Source organism: Tachypleus tridentatus, chromosome 13 (genome assembly GCF_004210375.1).
Source record: "Tachypleus tridentatus isolate NWPU-2018 chromosome 13, ASM421037v1, whole genome shotgun sequence".
Lineage (NCBI taxonomy): Eukaryota > Metazoa > Arthropoda > Merostomata > Xiphosura > Limulidae > Tachypleus > Tachypleus tridentatus.
In genome coordinates this window covers 162,869,181-162,894,947 of record NC_134837.1, presented here as the reverse complement: position 1 = coordinate 162,894,947, position 25,767 = coordinate 162,869,181, and the positions used below count along the sequence as shown (strand labels likewise).

General features: G+C 31.9%; 1 protein-coding gene across 6 annotated transcripts in view; it reads right to left on the bottom strand.

The window, feature by feature from the left end:
* Window positions 1–4,492: 4,492 nt before the first annotated feature.
* LOC143238863 (protein SSUH2 homolog) overlaps window positions 4,493–25,767 on the bottom strand; it is an 88,266-nt gene continuing 66,991 nt past the window's right edge. For all 6 annotated transcript variants that reach the window (XM_076479447.1, XM_076479449.1, XM_076479450.1 and 3 more), the window contains 8 exons: window positions 18,023–18,152; window positions 16,373–16,433; window positions 14,238–14,425; window positions 12,602–12,696; window positions 11,153–11,245; window positions 8,131–8,233; window positions 7,262–7,366; window positions 4,493–7,012 (listed from right to left, as the gene is read on the bottom strand). In XM_076479447.1, the coding sequence (XP_076335562.1) occupies window positions 6,866–7,012; window positions 7,262–7,366; window positions 8,131–8,233; window positions 11,153–11,245; window positions 12,602–12,696; window positions 14,238–14,425; window positions 16,373–16,433; window positions 18,023–18,152 (922 nt within the window). In that variant the 3' untranslated portion in view covers window positions 4,493–6,865. The remainder of the gene's footprint in view (window positions 7,013–7,261; window positions 7,367–8,130; window positions 8,234–11,152; window positions 11,246–12,601; window positions 12,697–14,237; window positions 14,426–16,372; window positions 16,434–18,022; window positions 18,153–25,767) is intronic.

Here is a 25,767-nt window from a genome sequence, read left to right as displayed (position 1 = left end):
TCCCATCTGCCTTTTTCTTAGTAAAAGATCGACAACTTCATCCTAAACATCCAATAAGATTGAAATTGAAGTATCGATGCCATTTGGTGATGGTATGTGTTGATCTTTCTGTCATTTGTGTTGAATGTTAACGACCTCAAATAGAAGGTAAAGAACACCTAGCTCACTTAATGTTCAAAATGACAAAGATAAGTTGTTGTTTTTTGTAGTAGTAAGCCTTTGAACATTAGCGATCAACTCATGAAGCTAAATATGAGATTTAAATAAGCACCCTTTTTAGGATGTTATATAATATCAATAATATAAACGAAAGTGTTTTACACAAAAATATCACGAAATGTTAAAAATATGATTTAATACAGAAGTGAAAGCTGTAATCATTATGCCAAACAAAAATTAAATCATTAAAACATTATCGGCTGTCTTGTTTAATATTTATGGAATCATTAGATATGATGAAACTTTTCAGCAATATATTCAATGTCTTAGTAACATTATTTTGCTATATAAACTCACATAACGTAAATGAAAACTACAAACATAAGTTAAGACAAGTTGAAATCTGTATGCTGTCCTAAGGAAGTATAGCAACATCATCTGCCTTTATAAAATACACACACACATAATACATCTAGCCATCTGCCTCTACAGATACAAAATTTTCAAAAATAAAGTATAGGTATTCAAGTGGATGAAGAGGACTTGTTTGCGAAAAAGAAAAACTATGTGTAAACATAAAAAAACGAGAAAGCAGCTCAAAAAGTTGTGGTACTAGTAACACATTCAAAAAAAAATTCTGGTACTGATGAATACTGGCAGAAAATCATCTCTGTGCCTATGGAACCTTAGCGATAATGTCTACTTAGTAACACCACCTGCCTATAGAATCTTAATAGTACTGTCTGCCTAGCATTACCACCTGCGTGTAGAACCTTAGTAACATTACACGCCAATAGAAACACCACCCACTTTGTAAAATACACACAATATGTCTTGTAAGACCATCAACATATAGAACCTTTATAAAACAATCTACATGGTAACGCCATCCGCCTTCGTAAAACACATGTAATGTAAAATCGCGGACCGTCACGTGGGCAAGTTATTTGGAGTTTGGCTTAAATCCAGTTTATAAATGATTTATTTAAAATCCATATTTACAGTCGCGAGTGGAGTACACAAGCCACTAACTCGGGGAAGTTCAGTTAGAACAAAGAATTCACATGCAGACTAAGAGTCAAAGCAAAATATATTAATGCAACATGTTAAGACACTCAGCTACATCGAGATTACCAAAGATATATCGAAATGTTTCACTCTTAAAATTATAGTAAATTATTCAATCTGATCAGGTAATTTTACTAGAATTAAAATGTCCACCATATCTACTAAATTACGCAATACTATCAACAAGTTATCAATCAACACTTTGATTGAAAACTGTTCAAACATAACTTAATTAATTTTCTAATATTAAACACTATACTTTAGCGAGGAATTCTAGACGTTGTTATGAGCTTGGACATAGCTGGATCAATCAGCATTATTTTTCTTCAACCAGCAACAGGTTAGTTGACTTCTTCATACAACCCAGAAGACTGTAAATGTTTCAGTTGACATACTGGCAGCAGGATAGACTAATTATTTTTATTATGAGTCAGGAGACACAAATGGATTTTATATGGATTTCTTTAGTATTTTTACAATTTTCCAAATAGTGTGCACATCTAACTCTCAGTCTATGATTTTCTCGGATACAATGATGTTCATGACGTAACCTCAAATATCCACAAAATGCAGGTTTCAGTAATGTTATGCAGAGAATTATAACGAATATAGAAAACTGAAAAAAAGACATATTTATATATGAGTTTTTTATTATTTTTATTATGTATTAGCAGTTTTCTTTGATGTTAAACTGACCAACTTATAATTGTTAAACTGGCTACTTGGTATAAGAACAGCTTCCTAAACATGTCCAGGTAGGACCGGACCACATAAAGAGTAACGTAATTCCACGCTTACACTACCTACATCAACAACTGTTCCAAGTAACATATACCTCACATTTCATACTAACTTGTGCGGTGTTAATACTTGAGGTGGTCTTACCCCACTCTAGGGAGTAAACGTAGATAGAACAAAATGGTCCATGTTTTTAATTGTTGGTCCAACATATGGTCCTTTTTTGGCTATTGCATGGTTTGCTAAATATCATACATATTGAAAAAATATGTGATAAAATGTTACGTAGTATTTCTAGGTGTGTTGAATTTTGAGCATACCTACTCGTGTCAGACTGAACAATAAAATTTGACCATGTATCTTATAATGTATCAGGTCATCCCTTAAGTAATGTCCGATTTTAGATTCGGAAAAAGAGGAAGAATTTCAAACGCTTTTAATGTTATTTAGTCAATAATATATGCTCCATTATTATTAATTGCTTCCTGCCAACGATTCACAAGCTTCTGAATGCCACTTCTATAAAATTCTTGGAGTTTGGTGGAAAAGAATGTAGAGAGGGTAATTTTGACAGCTTCATGTGTTCCAAGCTCTTTTCCATCAAGAAAGTTCTGCAAACATCGGAATAGATGATAATCAGATGGAGCAAGATCTGAAGAATAAGGAGGATATGGAAATTTTTCCCAGTCTAGCTCTTTGATCTTTGCTGTATGGGGCCGTGCATTATGTTGGTGTAACACAACGCCTTTACGACTGATCAAAGCAGGCCTCTTTTCTTTCAGTGCAACATTCAAGTGCTCTAAATGTTTACAACAGAATTCTGATGTAATCGTTACATTGAGTGGCAGCAATTCAAAATGGATCACACCAACGATATCTGACCAAATACTTAACAAGCCTTTCCAAGGGTGGAGGTCCATTTTGGGCTGTGCTTTAGCTGGTTTACCTGCACTGAGCCATTGTCAGTAGCACTTAATATGTTTATAATATATCCATTTTTCATTTCCAGTCACTAACCTGTCCAAAAAAAGGCGAGTTACGTTCATGAGAGTGCAGAGAAGTGAAAATGTTCACTCATGATCTGACATTGGCTTCTGTCAAATCATGAGGGACCCATTTTTCCAAGTTTTGACACCTTTTAAGCTATTGCAGATGATAGTGAACTGTGAATGGGTTGAATGAAGCTTCTGTGCTAGTTCTTTAACTGTTACAGCACAACCTTCATTATGTGCAGCCAGCAGCAAGTTATCATTAAACTCAACATGACGATCTGAACGTGGCGCATCACTTAAGTTGTAGTCACCTGATCTCAGCTTCTGAAACCACCTTCAACATTTTCTTTCATCGAGTGTAGTTTCTGTTCCACTGTTGCCTTTTTTAAACTCATAAAGCATTATATGCTTAATGATCTGAAAAAGTGGAGTTGGGTCAGCTTATTTGTGTCAACATTTTTATACACGTTCTGCTACATATTTTCGTCATTAAAGCCTTCTACAAAGACAGAAATGATAATGCACTTTCTGCATTAAATTTTCGGACATTACTTATGTGATGACCTGATATTTATGGCCCTAGAATGTGGGAAAAAATTTTTTAGTATTCGAACCCATCTCGCCAACTACAAAAATCTACCACAATGTCAGACTGTGTTCACTTGGAATTTAAATTACCAAGTCATCATGATTTTAAGCTCGTAAATTATTTGCTACTATTCATAACTTGTGACCCCAGTCAATAGATTTAGCAGTGTAAGATAAGAGGGAAGACAGCTAGTCATCACCACCTACCACCAACTCTTGGGTTACTCTTTTACCAATGAATAGTGGGTTTGATTGTCACATTATAACACCCCCACAGCAAGCATGTTTTGTGTGACTAGGATTCGAACCCACAACCCTCAGATTACGAGTCAAACGCCTTAATCCACCTGGGGATACCAGGCCCCACTAAGTGTGTATAAAATTTTAACGTTAGAAAAGCAGCCTTTTTAAATACATCACTTTAAATAAATCTTTTTGTCTTTTAAAGTAATCATTCTACAAATGTGTTTAATAACATTTAATATTATGTTCTTTGAATTTTTTACTCCCTCACTTCACACATGCTATGGGAGTTGGGACACAGATACAAAAGTTTGGGAAACACTACTATTTTTGGTCTTGAGGTATGAAAGCATGTTCACTCTATCCTCTTACTGTAAACCAACCTAAAGGATTATGCATTCCTTATGCAAGTGAGTAATAGTGAACCTTTTTACACTGAGATGAATAACATTAAAGAATGCCTTTGTAAAAATTCTTTTTACTATAATACTGTGTGAAAAGGTTATGAGCAACACCTTGGAAATATCAAATCAGTGCTATACTGTAATCTTTGATGTACCAAAGAGAAAAGTGGCACTTTTCTTTCAGTTTATGGGTAAACAGTAATTAATAATAGAACATAAAAAAATGAAATTAAGAAAATATTTCATAGTAATTATCCACAGGTGCATCTTTAAAACATATAACAGACTAAGAATTATGTCTTCCCTTGAGGGCTAAAACTGATTTTATTAGAATCCTTCGTTGTATATTTCTACTCAAGCCCAAGTTACATTAGTTCATTCCACCACTAACAGGATTCAGCAAAGATACAAAGGACATACAAGATTAAAATTCTATTTCCCATTAAAATCTGCAAACACCGGTTGAAGTACAGTGATATCTGTCCATATCCAAGCACCAGTTCAGAATTATTTTACAAGTCAGCACATACTGAAAACCATCACCATTCGATTTATAAAAAACAGCACTTAACAACAGTGAACACAATTTCTCTCTAAAAAAGTGGTAAAGTCAACTAATAGTTGTCTTCAGCCTTGGTCATTTACTCCTTTAGCTCATAAATGTTTCACTGCAGGTCCACAAATTAATAAGAAAAGTGCAGTTACATACTAAAAACAAAAATTATAAAACCAAGATGTAACAGTTAACATATCAATATACTTATTATATGATTAATATATATATTAAAGTACACAGTATATTCAAGATTAGACTTTGTTGCTTAATATTTTGCACCTATTTTGTATGCCTAAAATCAATTAAGATATATATAGACTGATTAAAATTGAGATATTTATATCTAACATACTTTTTCATAGTTAGTAATAAATTAATAACACATATATATAAACTAGAAGTTGCTAATATAAACATTATGCACAAGTAGTTGTATCATCAACATTTTAGAAACAGCTCTAAATAGAGGAATTTGAAATAGGTATAGCACGTATAAAACTGTTTAAGTTTCAGCTAGTGCTAGGTCAAAAGAAACTCATTACAAAGCATTACTTTTTAAACCATAAATTAAATATAAATAATACCAATTAGGCCACAAAAAATCTTGTCAAAAATGAATTTAACTAAGAAAATCTGATTACTTGTTTCTTGTTCCAACTTTATTAATTCCAAGTCTAGATCTAAAATTATTAATATGATTAAGATATAAACTATGTCAGTACACTAATCATAGAAGGAAATCATAACTCTGACCAAATAGCATAGTATAAGTACAGTTTGACAATATTCTTGTTGTATACCTTCCTTAATCTTTTTATTTTTTTGCTGGCCTTCTCACAGTTTACTGCTAACCATCAAATTCTGATTCATATACTGCATACCATGTTTCCTTTGATGGATGTACATTAAGTTACTGACAACCATGCATTATTGTGATAGATGAGTTGTTCCAGCAAATTACCAGAAATTACAATTCACTTTCTTTCTTTTTGTGGAAATTTTCTGGTTTGAAATAAAACACAGAAGCAGCAATCAGTTGATATACTAATTTATGGAAATCTTTACCATGCATATACAGTTAGAAAAGTTGTTTATTTGATATTCTAATAGGTAGATAAAAATTACTAGTGGTGGATTAGTTGGTTGTGAGATGTTTATTGGTGCAAAGTAACTAGGCTATCTGCACCAGTCAGTAAAAAAATTAAAAATAAAAGTAAAATTACTAAAATATGTAAAAAGGAATCATATTAAAACAAAACAAAGTCCATTTTTCAAATTAAAAACTTAAATAGAATTAAAAAGGCTAACATCCCTTAAAAATTTAAAAACAACTGAGGTGGACAGTGTCACCATTGCCAATAACACTGTCCAAAGTCAAGGGTGAACTCATGGTAAAAATATATCTAAATGGTATTGTTGCTCACATTTGTAAAGATGGCATGGTAGTAAAATGTGGGCTATTGTGACTTGAGTTTCACACAGATCATACACACTGTTGCATCAGTCCCAGATAAAAGAAAATGATGAGTTAAAAAACTGTGACCAATGCATGGTCTAGTTAGAACAACTTCCTCCTTCTGATCCTCATGGAAGCAAGATGGCCAAAGAGAAACAGAAAGTTTGACCTGGAAAAACTTGTTACCATATTGATACTAGCAGTGGAATCATAAATTTATTTTACCTAATTAACTATTTATGAACAGATGAAGGTACTTTCAATTACAGAAGTGTTACCATATGGTAAATAATAGTAGTTAAAAAATCATAAAATCAAAATATTGAAATAATAAAATAACTTTTGCATCATGGTAGAAGGCTCGGAGAAACATTATGAATCAAATTAAAAAACAAAATATCTGGAAAGATACAGCAAGTTATAGTGCTCAGATCTCATATTTTTTGTTTGTCACTTCAGTGTTTTGAATTTTTTTGGAGAATCTGTAAGATTTAGCAAATACTATAAAAGATAAAATGAACTGAAGGTAACAGAATGGTACTTAGCAAATAACTGCCTTATAACAATAGTAATGGCATGAAAGTTCACAGACACCACAAATCAGTTAAAGCTGAAAAGGCTTTACATTTGATTGAACAGTAATGTGACTGTTCATTACTAGTTAAAGAACTGTACATCCACAGCAGCAAGTTTGAGGGTAATCAGGAGCATGGATCTTTTGCTCAAAACCAAACACACTGAAGGTGTTACTATGATTTTTCCATTCATAATACACTGTAGCAACCGGAATGATACGTACTCGATGACGCTGGAAAAGGAAAAAAAAATTTAATGAGACATGTTGCTCACTGTAAGTTAAAAGTGACTAATGATAACAGCACTGATAAGAATGTAAAGAAACAATTAATTATTAATTTCTTATAATGCAGTAACATTTCATTTGTGAATAACTTGGCTTTATAGGTTCATGCCAAGCACTTGTAGGCATCAGAGTAACAATTAATAATACTTATGCATTTGTCAATCATTTACTTTGGACAGAAGACATCATACTCACTTGTCGAAGGATCTTTTCTGCAGAGAATGCTGCTGCATGTTTTTGGACTAACTGAAATGATGCCATATTGATGGTAGTGTCAGGAAAGTGGTTAACTGGCCATAGCTATAAAAAAAATACTTATTTTTTATAATTACTTCTCATATGAAATAATTGAGGTGCTTTTCATAATCAGAAAAAAAAGTAAACCTTTCATTAACAAATTATATCTTTCAAAGTTTATTAATTCTCTGTTTTGTTTAACATACCAAACATTATTCATGAAAACTATTAATATCTCACTCTGTTTTTTTCCCAAACTGACACATTTTCATGAAATACCCCAAGAAATTTTGCACAGAATTACTTTGGTTGTACCACAATAAAAAAATGGTTTTAACAGTGTTTCGTTTGTAAAATCTTACATTCTAAAGTTAAAATTTAAAAAACATATGACTTTAATGTAAACTCAAAATGTTACTTTCCATTATATAAATAAAAATTAACTTTTTATATTAGTAAGTGAATCAATATCATATCTTTAATTATTGTAAAATAATTTCTACGACAGAATGTAAAAGGCTTTCCTTGGAAATTCAGTTGCTTTTTAACATATACAGAACTATAAAAGCCATTTCCAGACAAGAAAAGGCACAAGTGGTCAGCAGTACCCACTACTATAATCATGTAGCATGGTTTGACAATTATTTTTACAGTGCATCTATAGTCTCAAATTGTTGAGTACTATTTTGTAGCAACAGGATGTGAACATAGACCTTTAGATCCATATTCTAGCAATGCTAGCCCCAAAACCTACACCATAGTTGGTGTGGTTCTGTAGTAGTTTGAAAACTTTAAATCAAGTTTCCAGCAAATGAAACACTTAATACCTTTTCATTTTCTTCTTCAAAGACCACTTGTCCTGAGCCACTTTTTATCTTTTCATCAGGAACAGCAGAATGTTCAACTATATGTTCATCAATATGGTTAGTCCTAAAACACATGAAATTTATAGAGCAGTTCCCTTTTTGTTCCATTTGATACAAATTTATTTGAAAATAACATCCTTTACAACATATCCAGACACCAAACTAATGTGTACTGCATAAGTTAATTTTTACATAGAAACCAACCACACAATTTCAACCAATTAAGATTACTTTTTATTAAAATTGTTTTATGTTATGGCACTCTGGTTTTCATGATCAAATTTATATATTAGTAGCTTTTGAAAAGATCCCCAAATATTTAATTGTTATGTCCTTTATAGTGTTAGAGTACTGTGAGGTTGAGATTGAATCGTTTTACTCTAGCTTTTTCCCATTACTATAGACCTGTCTAAGAATCAAGATTTTATTCAATCTAACTAAGTTCAAGTTATTTTATTATAAAATATTACTTTTCTCATTACTAAGCAGGTAAAATTAGGTTTACTACAATAACATTTCATAATTTTACAACTTAAAATATTTAATACATTCTTTTGTATGTTCATTTAATGTAAATGTAATCTGACACATTTTCTACTACTTTAAATGTTTCTATAACAGGTTACTACATAGTATGTAAACATAACATGCATTTACTATCTTTTTATTTTAATGTAGAATGTTTAGAGAATTGACAGTTATTCGATGTATGTTCAGTTTTCATATGACACATGGTCAAGAAAGATCATAAAGTTACTTCTGCTCTAGTTACTGTTTTTTTCTGTGTCATTTTGTGGAGAAAACTTGTTGTTTACCTAAGGAGGGAAATAGATGTAAAGATGCACTTTGCGTATGAAAGTAGACAGAAGTCTCCCCTAGTGATGAGATCTCAAGGGTAAACCTCTTTTATTTTCTATAATGGCAAACATTAATCCCACAGCTGTGAAAGGGTAACACGTATTAATTTCCAATCTACTACTAAAGCCAATCTTTTGTTTTTAGCACTGTGAATTACAGCTAATGATGGTTTCTTTTACTTTTCTCATATACAAAGGTGTCTGAAAAGCCTTGAACCAAAGGTGATTTGCAGCTTTTCTGATACATAACTGATTATGACACTGTTTAATCATGAGAAGTTTAATCCTGTTGTTAATACAAAATGACAGCATGTGGAACACATTCTGTAAAATCTGTTGAAATGCCTATGGTTCTGGGCTTTTTGAACACCCTTTAACAAGCTACTGTAAATTTCCAGTGTAAGACATGCTTACATACTGATATCAGTTTCATCTCAGAAGAAAACCCTATTTCCAAGCTTAACTCAGTAAGGCCAAATACTCTTTTAAGCTCATATTGAGGGTCATAAATTAAAACTATAAACTCTGAATATTTATATCACTGTCAAAAAGTTTTACTTTTCATTAGATATTTTACCTTAATGGCTAAATCAATTTTTAAGAGATTTTTATGTAATGTACATTCTTAATTATAAAGAAAAATAATTTTTTGTCGAACAGTATCAAAATCAAAAATAAGATGATGCCTAGCTCAATAGTGTTCTTTTCATACTTTATATTTTTGCTTTAAAAAATATTTGCTTTATTACATATTTTTGGATTATGCAAAGTGCAGAAGGGGTTCCATCTATTAATGTTTTATATTTTTGTAATTTTATTGATTAGGTAATTTTTCATTTTATATTTGTTGTTCCAAAGGTTTTGTTCAAGACTTCTTTGGCAAAGTTACACCACATTTTCTTATTTCATAACCATTTTAATATGCTGGATAAATCCATTTCAAAAAAGTCTTGATATATTTTTAGAAAAGTCTGTTATCAGACAGGTTAGTATTTTAATTCATAATTTATTTCAAAAAATTTCCTTTGCAATAATATCATCCTTCCTTCAGATTTATTTATTTATTCACGTAACTTAATTTTGTCTATTTGAGTTCTGTAAAGCCTACAACACCCAGATTGGCAAACAAAACATTATTATGTTTTATTTCTTGTACTTATGCAATTAAAAATACACTAGAATGAAAAGAAAATACTATACAATTTGGAAGAAAAATCACAAGTAAATACAATAAAGTGAATAATAAAAACAAGAACTGAAACTGAAAAGGATGAAAATAGATTTCTGTTGTTTGTTTTGAATTTCATGCAAAACTACAAGAGGGTTATCTGTGATAGTCATCCCTAATTTAGCAGTGAAAGATTAGAAGGAAAGCAGCTAGTCATCACCACTCACTGCCAATTCTTGGGCTACTCTTTCATCAACAATGAGTGGGATTGACCAAATTGTAACACTCCCTTGACTGAAAGGGTGATCATGTTTGGTGGAATGGGGATTTGAACCTGTGACCCATAGATTGTGAGTCAAGCACACTAACCATCTTGCATGCCAAACTACGAATGTCTTACCCCCCAAGTCTATTGCAGTGATATTCACAAACTAGTATTAAATAAAACAAAAGTTATTTAAAAGTTAGTCTTAATTTTTCAAAATTAACTAAATGTTGCTGTTTCTATAATTACACTACATCATTTATCTATTTCGTTTTAATTACTGAAGTTATTTTTCCAACATCTGAATTTAAGCAAACACTTTTCCTAAATATAGTTTACATACAGAATTTTTGAAAGTAAACAGGTACTTTTTGAGCTACTCTACATCATTTGAAAATCTCTATCAGAATATTGCTTTTTGAGATCATTTTAACTAAACATAAATAAATTGTTAAAGTGAAAATTATAAGCATTCATTATTCTTTGTTACTATTTTTTTTCAGTTTTGTATTTAAAAGATGTTTCCAGTAGTTAATAAATGAAAATCACTTGTACACGTGTTCTACTAACTACTTCATTAATAAAATTCAATTTAAAGTACAATATTAGCTGACCCAAACCATTATAAAGTATTTTCTTTGATAAACTATTGTTTATTAAGTGTGTAAACAAGTGTTTATCCAAAACACCTACCATGTGACAGTTAGTCGAATAAAACACTTAATCTGACCAGTACCACCACATCCTTTACACAATGCCAGACCATCACCATTACACTTCCAGCACCTACAAGTAAAACAAATAAATTCTGATAATAACTACATATACTGGACAATAACTTAAAAGAACGAGCATGTTTGGTGTGGCAGGGATTTGAGCCCATGACCCTCAGATTATGAGTTGAGTGCCTTAACCAACTGGCCATGCTGGACCTATTGAAAAAGTTAAGGAGTTCAGATGTAGGTGAATCAGGTTTCAAAACTTTTAAACTTCTATATTAATATCAGTGAGCATAAAAAATAAAATAGTGATTAATAGTTTTGAAGGATAATTTTAACTTGAATGTTTTTAAATCAAGAACATTAATTTGAACTCTTGACCTTGTACTAGTTTAAATGTCATGTGGATGTTCTTTTTTTATAAAGAATATTTATTTAATAGCAATACATATTTTTAAATATATTTTCAGGCATATTATAATTTGTTTGAAAATTTATTTGTAAACTTCATCTGAAATAATATGGTAATTAATAACATTGAATATTGAAGTTCAAAGAGTCGAAATTTGTGTACTTAAAACTTTTTTCAAATTTTGAGGTTTGAACTACAGTTGTTGGGGAGAATGATTATCATTTCAGACTAACTTAATTACAGATGAAAGTTAAAAGCAAAACTAAAAGTGAAAATTAATACCTACTTAGTATCATTTTATAATTAGCTAAATGAATGATCAACTGATTCTAATTAAAGTGCAGCCCCCCGCTAGTACAGTGGTAAGTATACGGATTTACAATGCTAAAATCAGGGGTTCAATTCCTCTCAGTGGGCTCAGCAGATAGTCCGATGAGGCTTTGCTATAAGAAAAACATACACAAACACAATTAAAGTGCAACATAAACAAGTAGGTGATTTAATCACAGTAACCAACTGTAAAAGTACATCAATAATGAACTCTAGTGTCAATTTATTACATCAAAATCAGTTACAATGTCAATGCCAAGAATTCTCCATGAAACTTTCTGCCTTCGTCCTGTACCATGGCACCTGAAACACCTCTCATGTTCCCCATCCAAGGTATTTTTATAGCCATTACCATAAACAAGTAGGTGATTTAATCACAGTAACCAACTGTAAAAGTACATCAATAATGAACTCTAGTGTCAATTTATTACATCAAAATCAGTTACAATGTCAATGCCAAGAATTCTCCATGAAACTTTCTGCCTTCGTCCTGTACCATAGCACCTGAAACAACACTCATGTTCCCCATCCAAGGTATTTTTATAGCCATTACCATAAACAAGTAGGTGATTTAATCACAGTAACCAACTATAAAAGTACATCAATAATGAGCTCTAGTGTCAATTTATTACATCAAAATTAGTTACAATGTCAATACCAAGAATTCTCCATGAAACTTACCGCCTTCGTCCTGTACCGTGACACCTGAAACACCTCTCATGTTCCCCATCCAAAGTATTTTTATAGCCATCACCATGACATGAATAACATTGTTCCTATTTCATAAACAGATAGAAAAACAAACTACACCTAACTAATTTATCACCATATTATAAATCCTTAGCTTGAATGAAATGCAGCAAGTAAAATAGATTTGGGAAAGTATGAATGTGAAAAAAACATTCGACTAAATTTTATGTAGAATTATATGAAGATAGCATAATTTTCAAATAGAAACCTGTATTACTGTTAAAAACTTACAATTTACTAAGAACAAAAGCTTAACTTGTTAAATGTTGATCTAAATAAAAGTTTTATTTTTTCTAATGGAATATTCTTATTTATAAATTAGTTAACGTTTTGTAAAGGGCCTTTTAAAAAAAATCCTTATATCGACCTAGAGACAGTGGAAATATTACGAGTAAAAGAGTTCCAACAATTTGACAGTTATGGTTTTGAGTGTACACTATACTGACCTGTGTTAGAATCATAATTTTCTAATGAATCTTACATTATGGCTCTGCCCAGTATTTGCAATACCATAGCAAAGTTTTTTTACTTAAGAAGGTGGTTATACATTGCTAATGTTACAATAAAGACTTACATATACAGACCATTGATCACAGACTGCATTTCTTACATTATAACCTGTTCATGTTGGGCTCCTGAGGTTTGCAATTTCTTGAATGAGACTTAACTCACAAATTACTGATAGGGTTTTATCCCAAATCTTGTTTAAAGAGATTTCTCTAACTTACTTATGCACCAACTTCCTTGTGAGTCCATGACCTTTTTGGATTATAATGACATAAGAGTCACATAAATGTGAGTAAAAATTGCATCAATATTGAAATTATTTCCACTAATTACTGCTGTTATTTCTTTCACATGTTATTAATAAAATGAGTGCTTTCACCTAATTTTTTGGCAAGTTTTTCTTAGTGTGAAAAATATGTGAAATTATTCAATATGATGCAACATGTGGACATCCATTGGTAGAGTAAGTGGTATAAAATCAAGTTAGTAATTTCCAAGTTACTCATTTATCATATCAGCAATGGGAAACAGGGCAACTTTATCATTCTTATCAATTTTTTGAACATTTCATTAAAAGATGTCTTTGGAAATGGATTATTCACCTGGAGGTCTCGAATGATGTATTAAGGATGATAACACTGATATAACACAAGATATTCTGCACCAAAATAGTAAAAAGTTAATGTATTTGTATGAATTGTGCTATGCATGATATATGTCAAGGTATAGCAGCATGTTTGAAATGTGCATCTAGATATGACAAAAATTAATCATCATAAGACAAAAGCTTGCATTTTAATAGCAATTCCTTTCTCAAATTATAATTTCTCTATATTCTGATCTTTCAAAATTTTAATTTTCTTATGAATACATATTATGTTCAAAACATTAAAAAATTTACAGTATTTGTTTTTGGAGCATCAGTGGCTGTTGTAAATAGCTATACAAGATACAATTTCAGTTAATTATACATGTATGTTTAAATAAACCTGCAAATTCTAAAGTTTTAAGCAGAATAATTTCAAGTAATCCTTCTAATTCATGTTAGTTTGTCACTTACATATCCATTCCCTGAACATGTGAAGCAACGTTTACGTCCAACTCCTCCACAGGTATGGCATGTTTTTATTGATGCTGTGTGTGGAACTTCTATTTGTGTGATGGAGCCTGTGAAGAATGAGGGAGGAGAAGCAGCAATATCCCATGGACCAGGAGGTGGGTCGGCAGAGAAATTGTCTATAGTTCCTCCTAACATGTAAAATTAATATATTATTAACATTAGATAGTAGTTCAGGCAGTTGAGAAGTTAGTTTTATTTTATAATAAAATGTAAAGTCAAGAATCTCAATAGGATGAAAAATAGTGAACGATGTTCATAAATTTAACAATTAACATGCATTATGAACAATATTATTAAATTAATGCAAAATATTTTACCTTACACTTAACGTCAAAAAACTTTTTAAAAAAGTAGGTTGAAAAAGCAGAGTAAATTGCTATTATACAATACAGCCCATGAGCTAAACTCTAGGCTTTAGAAATATGTATATACATTTTTGTACTATATTATCTTTAAACAGCATTATCTTTTACTATCATTAATTTCTTCCAAGTGATTCATTAGTTTCAGCCACTTCGTATTGCATACTAAAATACTATCTTTGTTGTTCACAATCCTTGCCTATTTGAGAGAAAAGAGAAACTCTCTTGTCAATTTTAAAATAGTGCTTATTAAATATAGTAATAGTAATGATGACTGTATAAGTAAAAATATGACATGCTTAAATATAAAATGAATCCCACTGAACTTTACTTTCTTGTACTTTCTGTTTAATAAAGATTATCTTTACTACCAACAGATGAAGACTAAATCTGTGAAATAACAATAACACTCCCTCACATAACAACAGGTTAATAAGGTATCCCTATTTTATAAATTGTAATAGATTTACTGTCGTGTATATATATATATATATATATATTAATATCGATATTTGTTTAAGTTAAACCTATGTTTAGCAATGTAAATAACTTATACTGTTAAAGCTATTTTGCATAATTCCCACCTATTTACTAAAGATATAGAAGATTCTCAAGTGTAAGAATCAACCATATATGTATATACCTAAACACTGGTGTATTGTTTATTATACTGTTGCATAAATTGTAGTTTCAAGAAACTCTCCTCATGCCTGCTGCCCTAGTGGCACAGTAGTTTGTCTGCAGACTTATGCCACTAGAACCTGGATTTTGATACCCATAATGTGTAGAACACAGATAGTCCTTTGTGAAGCTTTGTCCTTAATAACAACAATTCCTTATGCCTATAAATGTAATCAATGTGACATGCCAAAAGACAGTATATTATTGATTTGCTACAGTCGGTATACTAATAACCAAGTCTTAATCTTTAAGCATCTAGTGATCCCTCTGTGAGATAGGCTAGAATGTACAAGCAAGTTTGTTTTTCAGTTAATGAGTAATCAATTCATGATTTAGTCAGTTAGCTAAGTTCTGTGAATATAAATATAGCCAATTAGCAATTAAATGGAATATCTGTTACTTTGGTTTGTTTTGAATTTTGCATAAAGCTACACGAGAGCTATCTGCACTGGCAGTCCCTAATTTAGCAGTGTAAGACTAGAGGGAAGGCAGTTAGTCATCACCACCCACTGCCAACTCTTTGGCTACTCTTTTACAAATGAATAGTGGAAATGACTACCACATTATAATGCTCCCACAGTTGAAAGGGCAAGCATGTTTGGTGTGATGGGGATTCAAACCCATAACCCTTAGATTACAAGCAAGATTTGTGGTAAACTCAACGCAGAGATAGCTAGCTCCATGTTAAGTAAACTGTATCTGCATCAACTCAAAATTAATTTGCTCAACATTAACCTTCAATAAGCTATCAAGGAAGGTCCAGACAAGAAAGAAGACTCGATATTGTTTGTAAGTTTGTAAAACTTTTGCATGTAGATTATTATTTGTAATAACTGTTATTGTAAATTGTGTTAGTTTTTTACATACTAAAATATATTTGTACTAAAAAAAATAGAATCCGTGTTTATCAATCTTGTTGGCAAGTGTCATGAACTGGATATACATCAACATTTATTTAACTTCTAAATCTAAATTACAATTTAACTCATTTTAGGCCATTTAAAATTGTAATACATGATAATTTTTGCTTACCCAAGTAAGGTTCAAATGCCCATGATGTTTGTCTCTTTTCAGTAAATGTTTCTAGGGTGTACTAAAACAATAAAGTAAGTGGAAAACATTTGATAAGTGTGAAGAAGCACATATTTATAAATACAATTACATTAATGAATACTCAAATTAAAACACGGTCTAACAGAAAAATACAAAAACACAATACAAAATAACTAAATGAAACATGTTCTGCACAAAACCATTTAAAGTATGTTACTCAGTTGAAATACTGTTCTATGTCCTATAACTTAATGCTGATATCAAAACGTGATTTAGCAAGTTTCAAAATTAATTAACTTTAGTTTTTTAAAGCACTGTTTTAATTATAAATGATTCATTTACTTGAATTTGTATAACACAGTCTGAGAGCAAACTTTGTAATCTTACCATTAGCTACTTCCTAATTAATGATTTAATAAGAAAAAAAAACAACAAGTAAACAAATTTTGAAATTTTAAGTGCTTACAAAAAGTCTGTATCAGAAACAATTATTATATCAAATTTGGCAACTTTCTTTTTATGTGATTTCCAGTTTTTACACAAATAAAGAATAAACAGATGCAGTAAAAATTGAATCAAAATTTAAATAATCTTGGCATAAGGAACAGTGATCTTGAAATCTGAATCCGGACCTGGAAGGATCAGGTTTTATATAGATAATTTTCTCTTCCCTTTACTGTTACTTTATTCACAAATGATTGTATTCATTATCATCATTTTAATTCGTTGAATGATGCATTATGATATACAGAACTGTTTATGACTGTGTAGGACTATATTAACACCACATACAGTGACATGATGAATGATACGAATACTTAACATATCACATGAATGGACATGATTCTGATAGAGGTTTAAAAGTGTTTATATATAACTCTCAATGATGTGATGTTCATCATTTATCTCTTAGCCAAAATCAATAATACACCATAACAAAAATTCATTCATGTTGTAAAATAATGAACAAATCGCATAATATGTTATATTATTAAAAATAAGTTATAAATAAAACCACGCTTTACTTGCTGTTACAGAATATTTGATGTTATAGATACTTTATTATTATGCAATACTTAATTTTATAAATTATTGTACGATCCTACATAAGATGAAACTATTAAATGGCAACCCATATCCCATAATGTTATTTTATAAAACAATGATTGCTTGTCTATTCAATGAATTTCGTTAACTATTCCAACTTTTGAAGTGATGACCAACGTTATCCACCTCGAACTTTTGGGATACTCTTTGGCAATGAATAACATAGTGGGATTGACTATGATATTATAACGCCCTCACAAATGAAAAGGTAAGCATGTTCGGAGACGAGTTTTGATTTTGCGACCAGAAGATCACGAGTTCATCCTCCTGATCACCAGGCCCATCAAATGGTGAACAATCACAGAACACGTGATCCCACAGATCTAAGTGTGTGTTGGGTGTTTTTCGTATAGCAAAGCCACAAAGGGCTATCTACTCAGCCCACCGAGGGGAATCGAACCCCTGATTTTAGCGTTGTAAATCCGGAGACATACCGCTGTACTAGCGGGGGGCAGATCTAAGTAAACTACTTTATATCTACACGTATTGATGCAACAAAAATTTTAAATTTCATTAGTTTACATGAAAAGCACAGGAGTGGTCAATTTTTGTGATGGCCATCTCTCTTGCAGCTCCCTTTCTGTAGCAACAGCGTGTTGTAACATGCTTTAACAGAGCCTCTCGTACCTCCTGTTCGGTAAGTTGTGGGCCACTGTAAAAATTTAAAGAAAATATAAATATCTTATGTACACACACAATGTTAAAATTTAACAAATTTAATTTTTAATAAAATTGACCAGACGTTTCAAAAAAGTATTTCTCCAATAAATTGATAGCAAATCAAACTGTAAGAATTTAAAAAAAAATCACAATGAAAAAAATGGTCATTGTTATTAAAGTGACTATATCAATTGTTTAGCTAAGTATCTAAGTTACATTGAACAATAAGTGTTAACATAATCATAGTTTAAAATTATGATAATCAATTTTGATTAAGTTTAAATAAAATATTATTCTGTATAACAGTTTATATAATAGATGCAACTAACATATTCGTCAGATGAAATAAAATGAAAATAGTAAACAAAAACTCCTGGTAAACAAAACAAACACGTAAGTAATAAAAAAAATTCAAAAATTAAATATGACTTAGGAATGACACTTTTAAAAAGCATAGCAACAAGGTAGGCATGAATACACAAAAATATACAAACATCACTACATAACTAGCCAGTAATTACTGAATCAATCTTACAAGCTTATGGCTATTGGCCACTGTAAGACTGTATAGCACCGTTCAGTTTAAATGCTTTTATTTAAACCTAAATTCATACAAATAACAGGAATTCAATATTTAGTTGTATGTGAAAGTTACTCTTGGAAAGATTTAGCTTCTTATGTACTGATTTTGTTGTGGTTTTGTGCACTTATTCCTATCTTGCTTCTGTACTTATTGACATTTTCAACCCTATGTCATACTTAATTTTTGTAATTTTTAATTTCTTGTTTCCCCCTCGTTTTTAAAAACAATTCCATTGTAACATGTTGATGTAACAATAGTAATATGTGTTTATAATATTATAGAAGTTTTGCTAGTTTCTCAAATTTTGGATTACATTGGGGGCCAGTGACTTGTTTTGTTTGGTTTTGAATTTCGCGCAAAGCTACTCAAGGGCTCTCTGCGCTAGCCGTCCCTAATTTAGTTGTGTAAGACTAAAGGGAAGGCAGCTAGTCATCACCACCCACCGCCAATTCTTGTCTTTTACCAACGAATAGTGGGATTGACCGTCACATTATAATGCCCCCATGGCAGAAAGGGTGAGCATGTTTGGTGCGACGGGGATTCGAACCAGCAACCCTCAGATTTGAGTCGCACGTCTTAACCAACCTGGCCATACCGGGCCGGGGCCAGTGAAACTGGAATGGTTCCACGACAATAAAATTATCCCGGAGCACTGGGTCGACGTTATAGAACCCACGCTTTCCAAATTCACCCAAACACACTGTGTGTGCATACAACCAACTCCCCCACGTGCAAAGGTCATGTGAATTATATTAATAGGAAAGATTTCATATAGATCCCAGGCCATGAAGAATGATACCACGCATAGACACACGACTGCTTGGCTTGGCCCCTCTGAAATTTTGAAGAAAGGTTAACTGCTATACAATTTATATACAATATAATTAAGAATCTGACATTAATAACTTAATGTCTGATATCAAACTCAGATATTAATAACTTCTACACAGACCTGTCAGTTGCAAAAGTAATTGACTTCCTTGATACCTTGAATATTATTTTAGATTATTTTTTATTCATTTTTATTGAAATTATTTTAGCAGATATCACGTTTGTGAATGAAAAGTCACAAACGTTTGTTATATAAGAACGGTTTCTATGATAATTAGCGATCAGAAGTACAAATGTTTATATGATAAAAGAACGGAATAATATTACTGTTATATAAACTGTTAAACACTCGCTAATGGCAATTCGATGGCTAAATAAGGCTATAATTCAATTAAGCAGTTATTTGTAAGTGTCATAGAGTAATGAATTAAGTGCGGCAGCTGGTATTTTCTCAGCTCACCCCTACATACTAAGAAGTACAGTTCTTACTAATAGCCTGCTCACCAGTACTCTTGAAATACTTTTCTGTTGTACTAAAGTCATTTTGAAATTTAACTTTTTTTTTGCTAGGAGTAGGAGAAGAAAAAAGGAAGATGAACACTTTAGATTGTTTGTCATTAAACACAAAGATACACATTGGGCTATGTGTGCTATGCCCACCGTGAGTATCGAAACCCAGTTTATAGCGTTGTAAGTCCGCCAGCATGCCACTGTGCCACGGGGATAGGGCGACAGGTTGGCTCTTTAGCTAGTTCCCAATTCATTTTATCAACACACTTCAATAATATTTGGAATATCATAAGCTGTAAAACACTTGATAAAGGCAATTAGATGCAAAAATAAGACTAAAGGTCAACTTTAACAGTTGTTCGTAAGCATACTGGAGGAATAGATTGAATAAATCAGACATTTATATTTTGGCCCATCCCAAAATAGTGCACAGTGATTTTTTTATATTTGCATAAAATGTATTGGTTGATATTCTGTGAATGTTTACTTTTCATCCTTTTCGCTATATATGAGTTACAAAATTCCATTGCATTATTAGAATATTTAAAAACACTAATAAAGTAGATGTAAATATCCGTAAGAACAAACAACATATAATTAGAGAAGTAATTTTACTTCACATTAATGTCACTAGATGTCACAATTTACAGGGCTATCTGTGTTAGTTGTTAGAAGGAAGGCAGGCAGCTAGTTACCACCACTCAGCGCCAACTCTTGAGCTACTCCTTTACTAACACATGAGGGGGTTGACCGTCACATTTTAAAACCCCAGGACTAGAAGGGGGAGCATGTTTGGTGTGACCAAGATTCAAAACCGCGACCCTCAGATTACGAGTCGAGTGCCTTAACCACCTGGCCAACAATTAAGGTTGAAGTTATAGTAAGGTGGTTTTGTTAAAACTAATCATATATATTAAATTTCATTATCTATCTCAAGTTTAATAATACAGCCAATGATTAAAAAAATCTCTCTAACCGTCTTATATTGTATGGCTTGCTCCAAGCTGGAATCGATCAGTTTTATGACTTAAGTTAAAATAATGTCAACATTAACAAGTTCATTTTAGACATTTGTTACCAGATTTTTTTTTCTGTTTACTAAGAATTATTTCAAAGGAAATTACGTATGCCGTTTAAAGGAAGTACCAACAAACGAGTATTTCTTGCAATGAAAATAAACATACTACTTCAGCAGGGAAAGTGCCTCAATACGTTAGGCTCTTTCCTTGAATGAATCTTCTTTGAAATGAAATCAATTTTTAGATAGCACAACTGGTTTAAACTACCTCTGCTTGAGGCATGGGTTACACGTGTCGCGTGGTTGTCAGGAGCAGATGTTGTCTTTATATTAGCTGAACTTAACAAAAATATGAATTCGAAGAGATTATTACATTCAATGCAAACAGATCCACGGATACGTCAGATGCTGTTTATGTTCGAAATTCATAACGACACAATTTTTGTAATATATCTGACGTTTCATGACTTGCATGATAATTAATTTGTTAAATTGAGTGGGAAAATCAACAATAATCAGTTTCAGAATGGTTGACCTTTAAATATCGAATAACGTAAAGCATCCACTAATACCTTCTTATGAAGAATAATGTAAAGCATCCACAAACACCTTCTCATAAAAAATAATGTGAAGGATCCACAAACACCTTCTCATAAATATTTTGCATGGCATCGCTCAATTTCTCCAGCAAAATGCAGTCTATATATCTACATACATCGACATCGGCAAATACAGGTATAACATCTGTATAAGGTTAATTTATTTACTTGAGTCGACCGAGGCACTATTTCTTTCCATGTAACTGTTTTAGCATACGTTAACAACAGAATTACTGATGGGGTCTATACCCCATGGAATATTTAAACTTTTAAAAACTTGTATGCAACAAATTACTTGTAAGTCTACAACTTTTAAGTTATTAGGCCTTGTTACGTATTATAATCTCGAACTAAGTCTCCGATTTATTATGTTAACGTATTATGATTTCAAATAGCCGACATTTAAAAGTTAATTGAATCTCGATATGTATCAAATTTATGATATTTGCCAACAAGATTGATATACACAGTTTTCTTTCTCAACACAAACATATTTTAGTATACAAACAACAATACAATTTATAATAACCGTTATTACAAATAGTTATTAATGTACAAAAATGTTACAAACTCACAAAAAATACTTAGCCTTTTAGCTGGTATGGAACTGAATATTCTAGCGACGGTACAGATCCACGACGAACGAGTTAATTTTATGTTGTTTCGCAGATACGCTTCACTTGGACCCCGCATGGCCAGGTGGACAAGGCGCTCGACTCGTAATCTGACGGTCGCGGGTTCGAATTCCCATCACACCAAATATGCTCGCCCTTTCACCCGTGGGGGCGTTATATAGTTACGGTCAATCCCACTATTCGTTGGTAAAAGAGTAGCCAAAGAATTGGCGGTGGGTAATGATGACAAGCTGCCTTCCTTCTAGTCTTACACAGTAAAATTAGGGACGGCCCTCGTGTAGCTTTGGGCGAAATTCAAAACAAACCAAACCACTTCACGTGATGAGCATTCTGGCTAGTTCTATTTTTGTTCAGCTAAACGCGATTTAAAAGCTCACTTTTCACAGAAGGTAGATATTTGATGCACTCGTAGAAATACTAACGTTGGAAGTTAATTCACTGAAGTTGAACGGTTTGTAATGTTCAAAATTTATAAACGTTAGTGGCCAAATTTTGTAGCTTTCCAATTAATATGCGTTAATCACAATTATAGTTTCCGAGATTTATTGTATACCGACTTTAGCTGAGAAACAAATATTATTATGTTGGTTTATATAGATTAAGGCGAGATTCTCGAATGTTCAACAATGTTCGAAGACACGTTAGCGTTTTCATAAAACAAACGTTGTTTCTTACTCTCTAAAATCTCCTATAAATTTAGAGAACAGGTGGGACTTGCGCAATACACACCTAACTATATACATCACATACATCAAACTTAAACAAACGTAGGTATTAAAATAAACGTATAACGGCAAATCCGTTACACGTTACAAATCCCATACTGTTAGAAGAGACTTTATCCGTGAAGTCCGGATTGAATGTTAGCTTTTCCATTCAGAATCACGTTACCTCTTTTTTTGTTTAGTCACACTTTTCAATGCAATGAGTATGCTACACTATGGCATAATATCATTGCCATCACGTGACGCCTGGCTTCGATTTCAACTTTTTTTATTTGCAAAGTATGTTATACAAATAACATTTAGCAGACGTGTAATTTCCTAAAAAATGAATATTCCACTTAATACATTTTTGAAGGCTTTCTTGACTTAGGTCTAAAATACACATGCGCTGTTCATTCGAAACTATATGCTTACCACTTTGTTGAAGATACAGACGTTTTTGCATATTCAACTAAGTTCGCCTTCATTACAACTTCACATTTACTTTACTTCGCAATAATTTAGTTTCGATCAGTTTCATAGACTGCTATAAACATTTTTAGCTATCTTTTTCTTCACTGCTGGTTTCATTCCTCATTTTTGTAAGTATTTATTTCAACTCATAAAACTATGTCACACACTAAACGCTCATACGCTGGACTTTTATTTTTAGTATAATCTTCGATCACTTTATTGTTTACTTTATGTCTAGTTTTATTAAATAAAGTTACTGTTTCGTCTACATGAATTTGTTTGTTTGACCAATGTTTTTAATATACCAGAATTTATCGGTCTAACACATACTTCCTGCAAGAAAGCATAGCTTAAATGTTGTGCATGAAAACGACAGAATAAGTAAGATTTAAACAAATAGCATGAAAACTACAGTTTTGCGGGTCGTGGCTAGTTTTGAATTAAAAGACTAGACGGAAGACTAACGCTCAGCAGCATTCAATAATACCTTTTGAGCTAGACTTGCCTGATCAAATAGTGGAACACAATCGTCACCTTTATAAGGACATCAATGTTTCATAGCTGTATGAAGATAGCCCATTGTGTAGCTTTACGCTTAACGCTAAATCAACAAACAAACAAAACATTAACACAAAAACTGCATCAAAACAGAAGTAACATTCCTTAAATGTCACCACGTAGGCGATAATATAGTTCTGAAAATTCAGAATTTTCCAACTTTAGATGTTACGATGACGTAAATTCAGAATTTTCCAATTAAGTTGATAAATACAGGACAACTTATGATTGAGCTGGTGAAGAATTATGCCCTTAGAGACTGACGTATTAGTCTAGATTTAAAGATACATGTTGATGTTGTTCTCAGGATATATTTCATTTCTTAGACTAGTTATTTTATTCACAAGTTACTTCCAGTTAATTTTTCTAAATGTACATTAATAATTTTGTATAGTTCTTATTGAGACGTCTTTTGCAAAGTTTTAAAATGTATTAAATGTAGATCGTGGAGCATGAGTAATAATATACGAAGTTTATTAATATTGAACACTATAATCTTCAATCTTATATACAGAGTCATCACCATATCTCTATTTTCTGTCCTTACTAATTGCCTATTTTTCTTTGTTATACTAATTAGTTTGGATGTAATTAATCTTGAAAAGGCGTGTGAAAGTAACATCGTATCGTAATAGGTGTACATTTCGAACATCTGTGATAGCAGGACCTAGAAAAATCGTAGTGGTGAGCAATTAACACTGTTACTTACGTAAGTCCTTTATAAGTTCACTTAGCAGAGAAAACAAAAACACGCGAGTGCGACATTTGAAACTGTGGGCAACTCGAATTTTTCGAATGTAGACCAAGCCATGCTTGGACCTTGTTTGAAAGCAAGATGCTCATGCCACGTTTGGATCTTGTCCAAGATAAAAAAAGATCTCTCCACACTGTAAATGTCTAAAGGAAATCTCCGCTACAATCAGAATTGAACCAAAAAATGCATTTTGAATACCACAGAAATCCAAGCTGTGACTTTCAAACTACTAAAATACGAAAGTTGATAACTTATGAAAACACTGTAAAAAATATGAGCTTGGCTAGGACTTGAAACAAACTCTAAGGAAAAATGCAATATGGAAATCCCGGTTAATAGACATTTCGATAAATAAAGGAACGAAAACAAAACAGACAACTAAAAGAAATAATAACTTTAAAATAACAATATTCCATATTTAAACTACAAAATCACTAATAACATCGAATAATAATCAGCAATAATGCCTTTCAGCTATATACTGTGGCCTAATTTTCTACATCTCAGTGTACGGTTTTTATTCACTTTCTAGAATACGATATTACAAGTTATGCGGTCGTAACTTGAATAATCCTGTGCAAAATATCTGTTCAAAATGTACATACTCTTATGCAACGTTAATGATATCTGTACGTCACCGCTTGAGGAAGCTAGTGTTACTCTTATACTACCTGCATATTTACTCAAACGTGATCATCAGATGCTGAGTTAACGTTTTATATACGTAGCTAAAAATTCATGGATAGCCTAAACGGCTGAAGAAATATGAAATGAATGATCAACAAAACCATAATCAAACAAAAACAGAACTCACAATCTCACAATGCTTGGACTTTGTCCAAGGTTTAAAAAAAAAGTCATATTTGGATTTTGTTTAGATAAGGCTCATGACATCTTTATATCTTGTTTACTGCAGCAGAAGGAAATCTCATCAAGTTCTT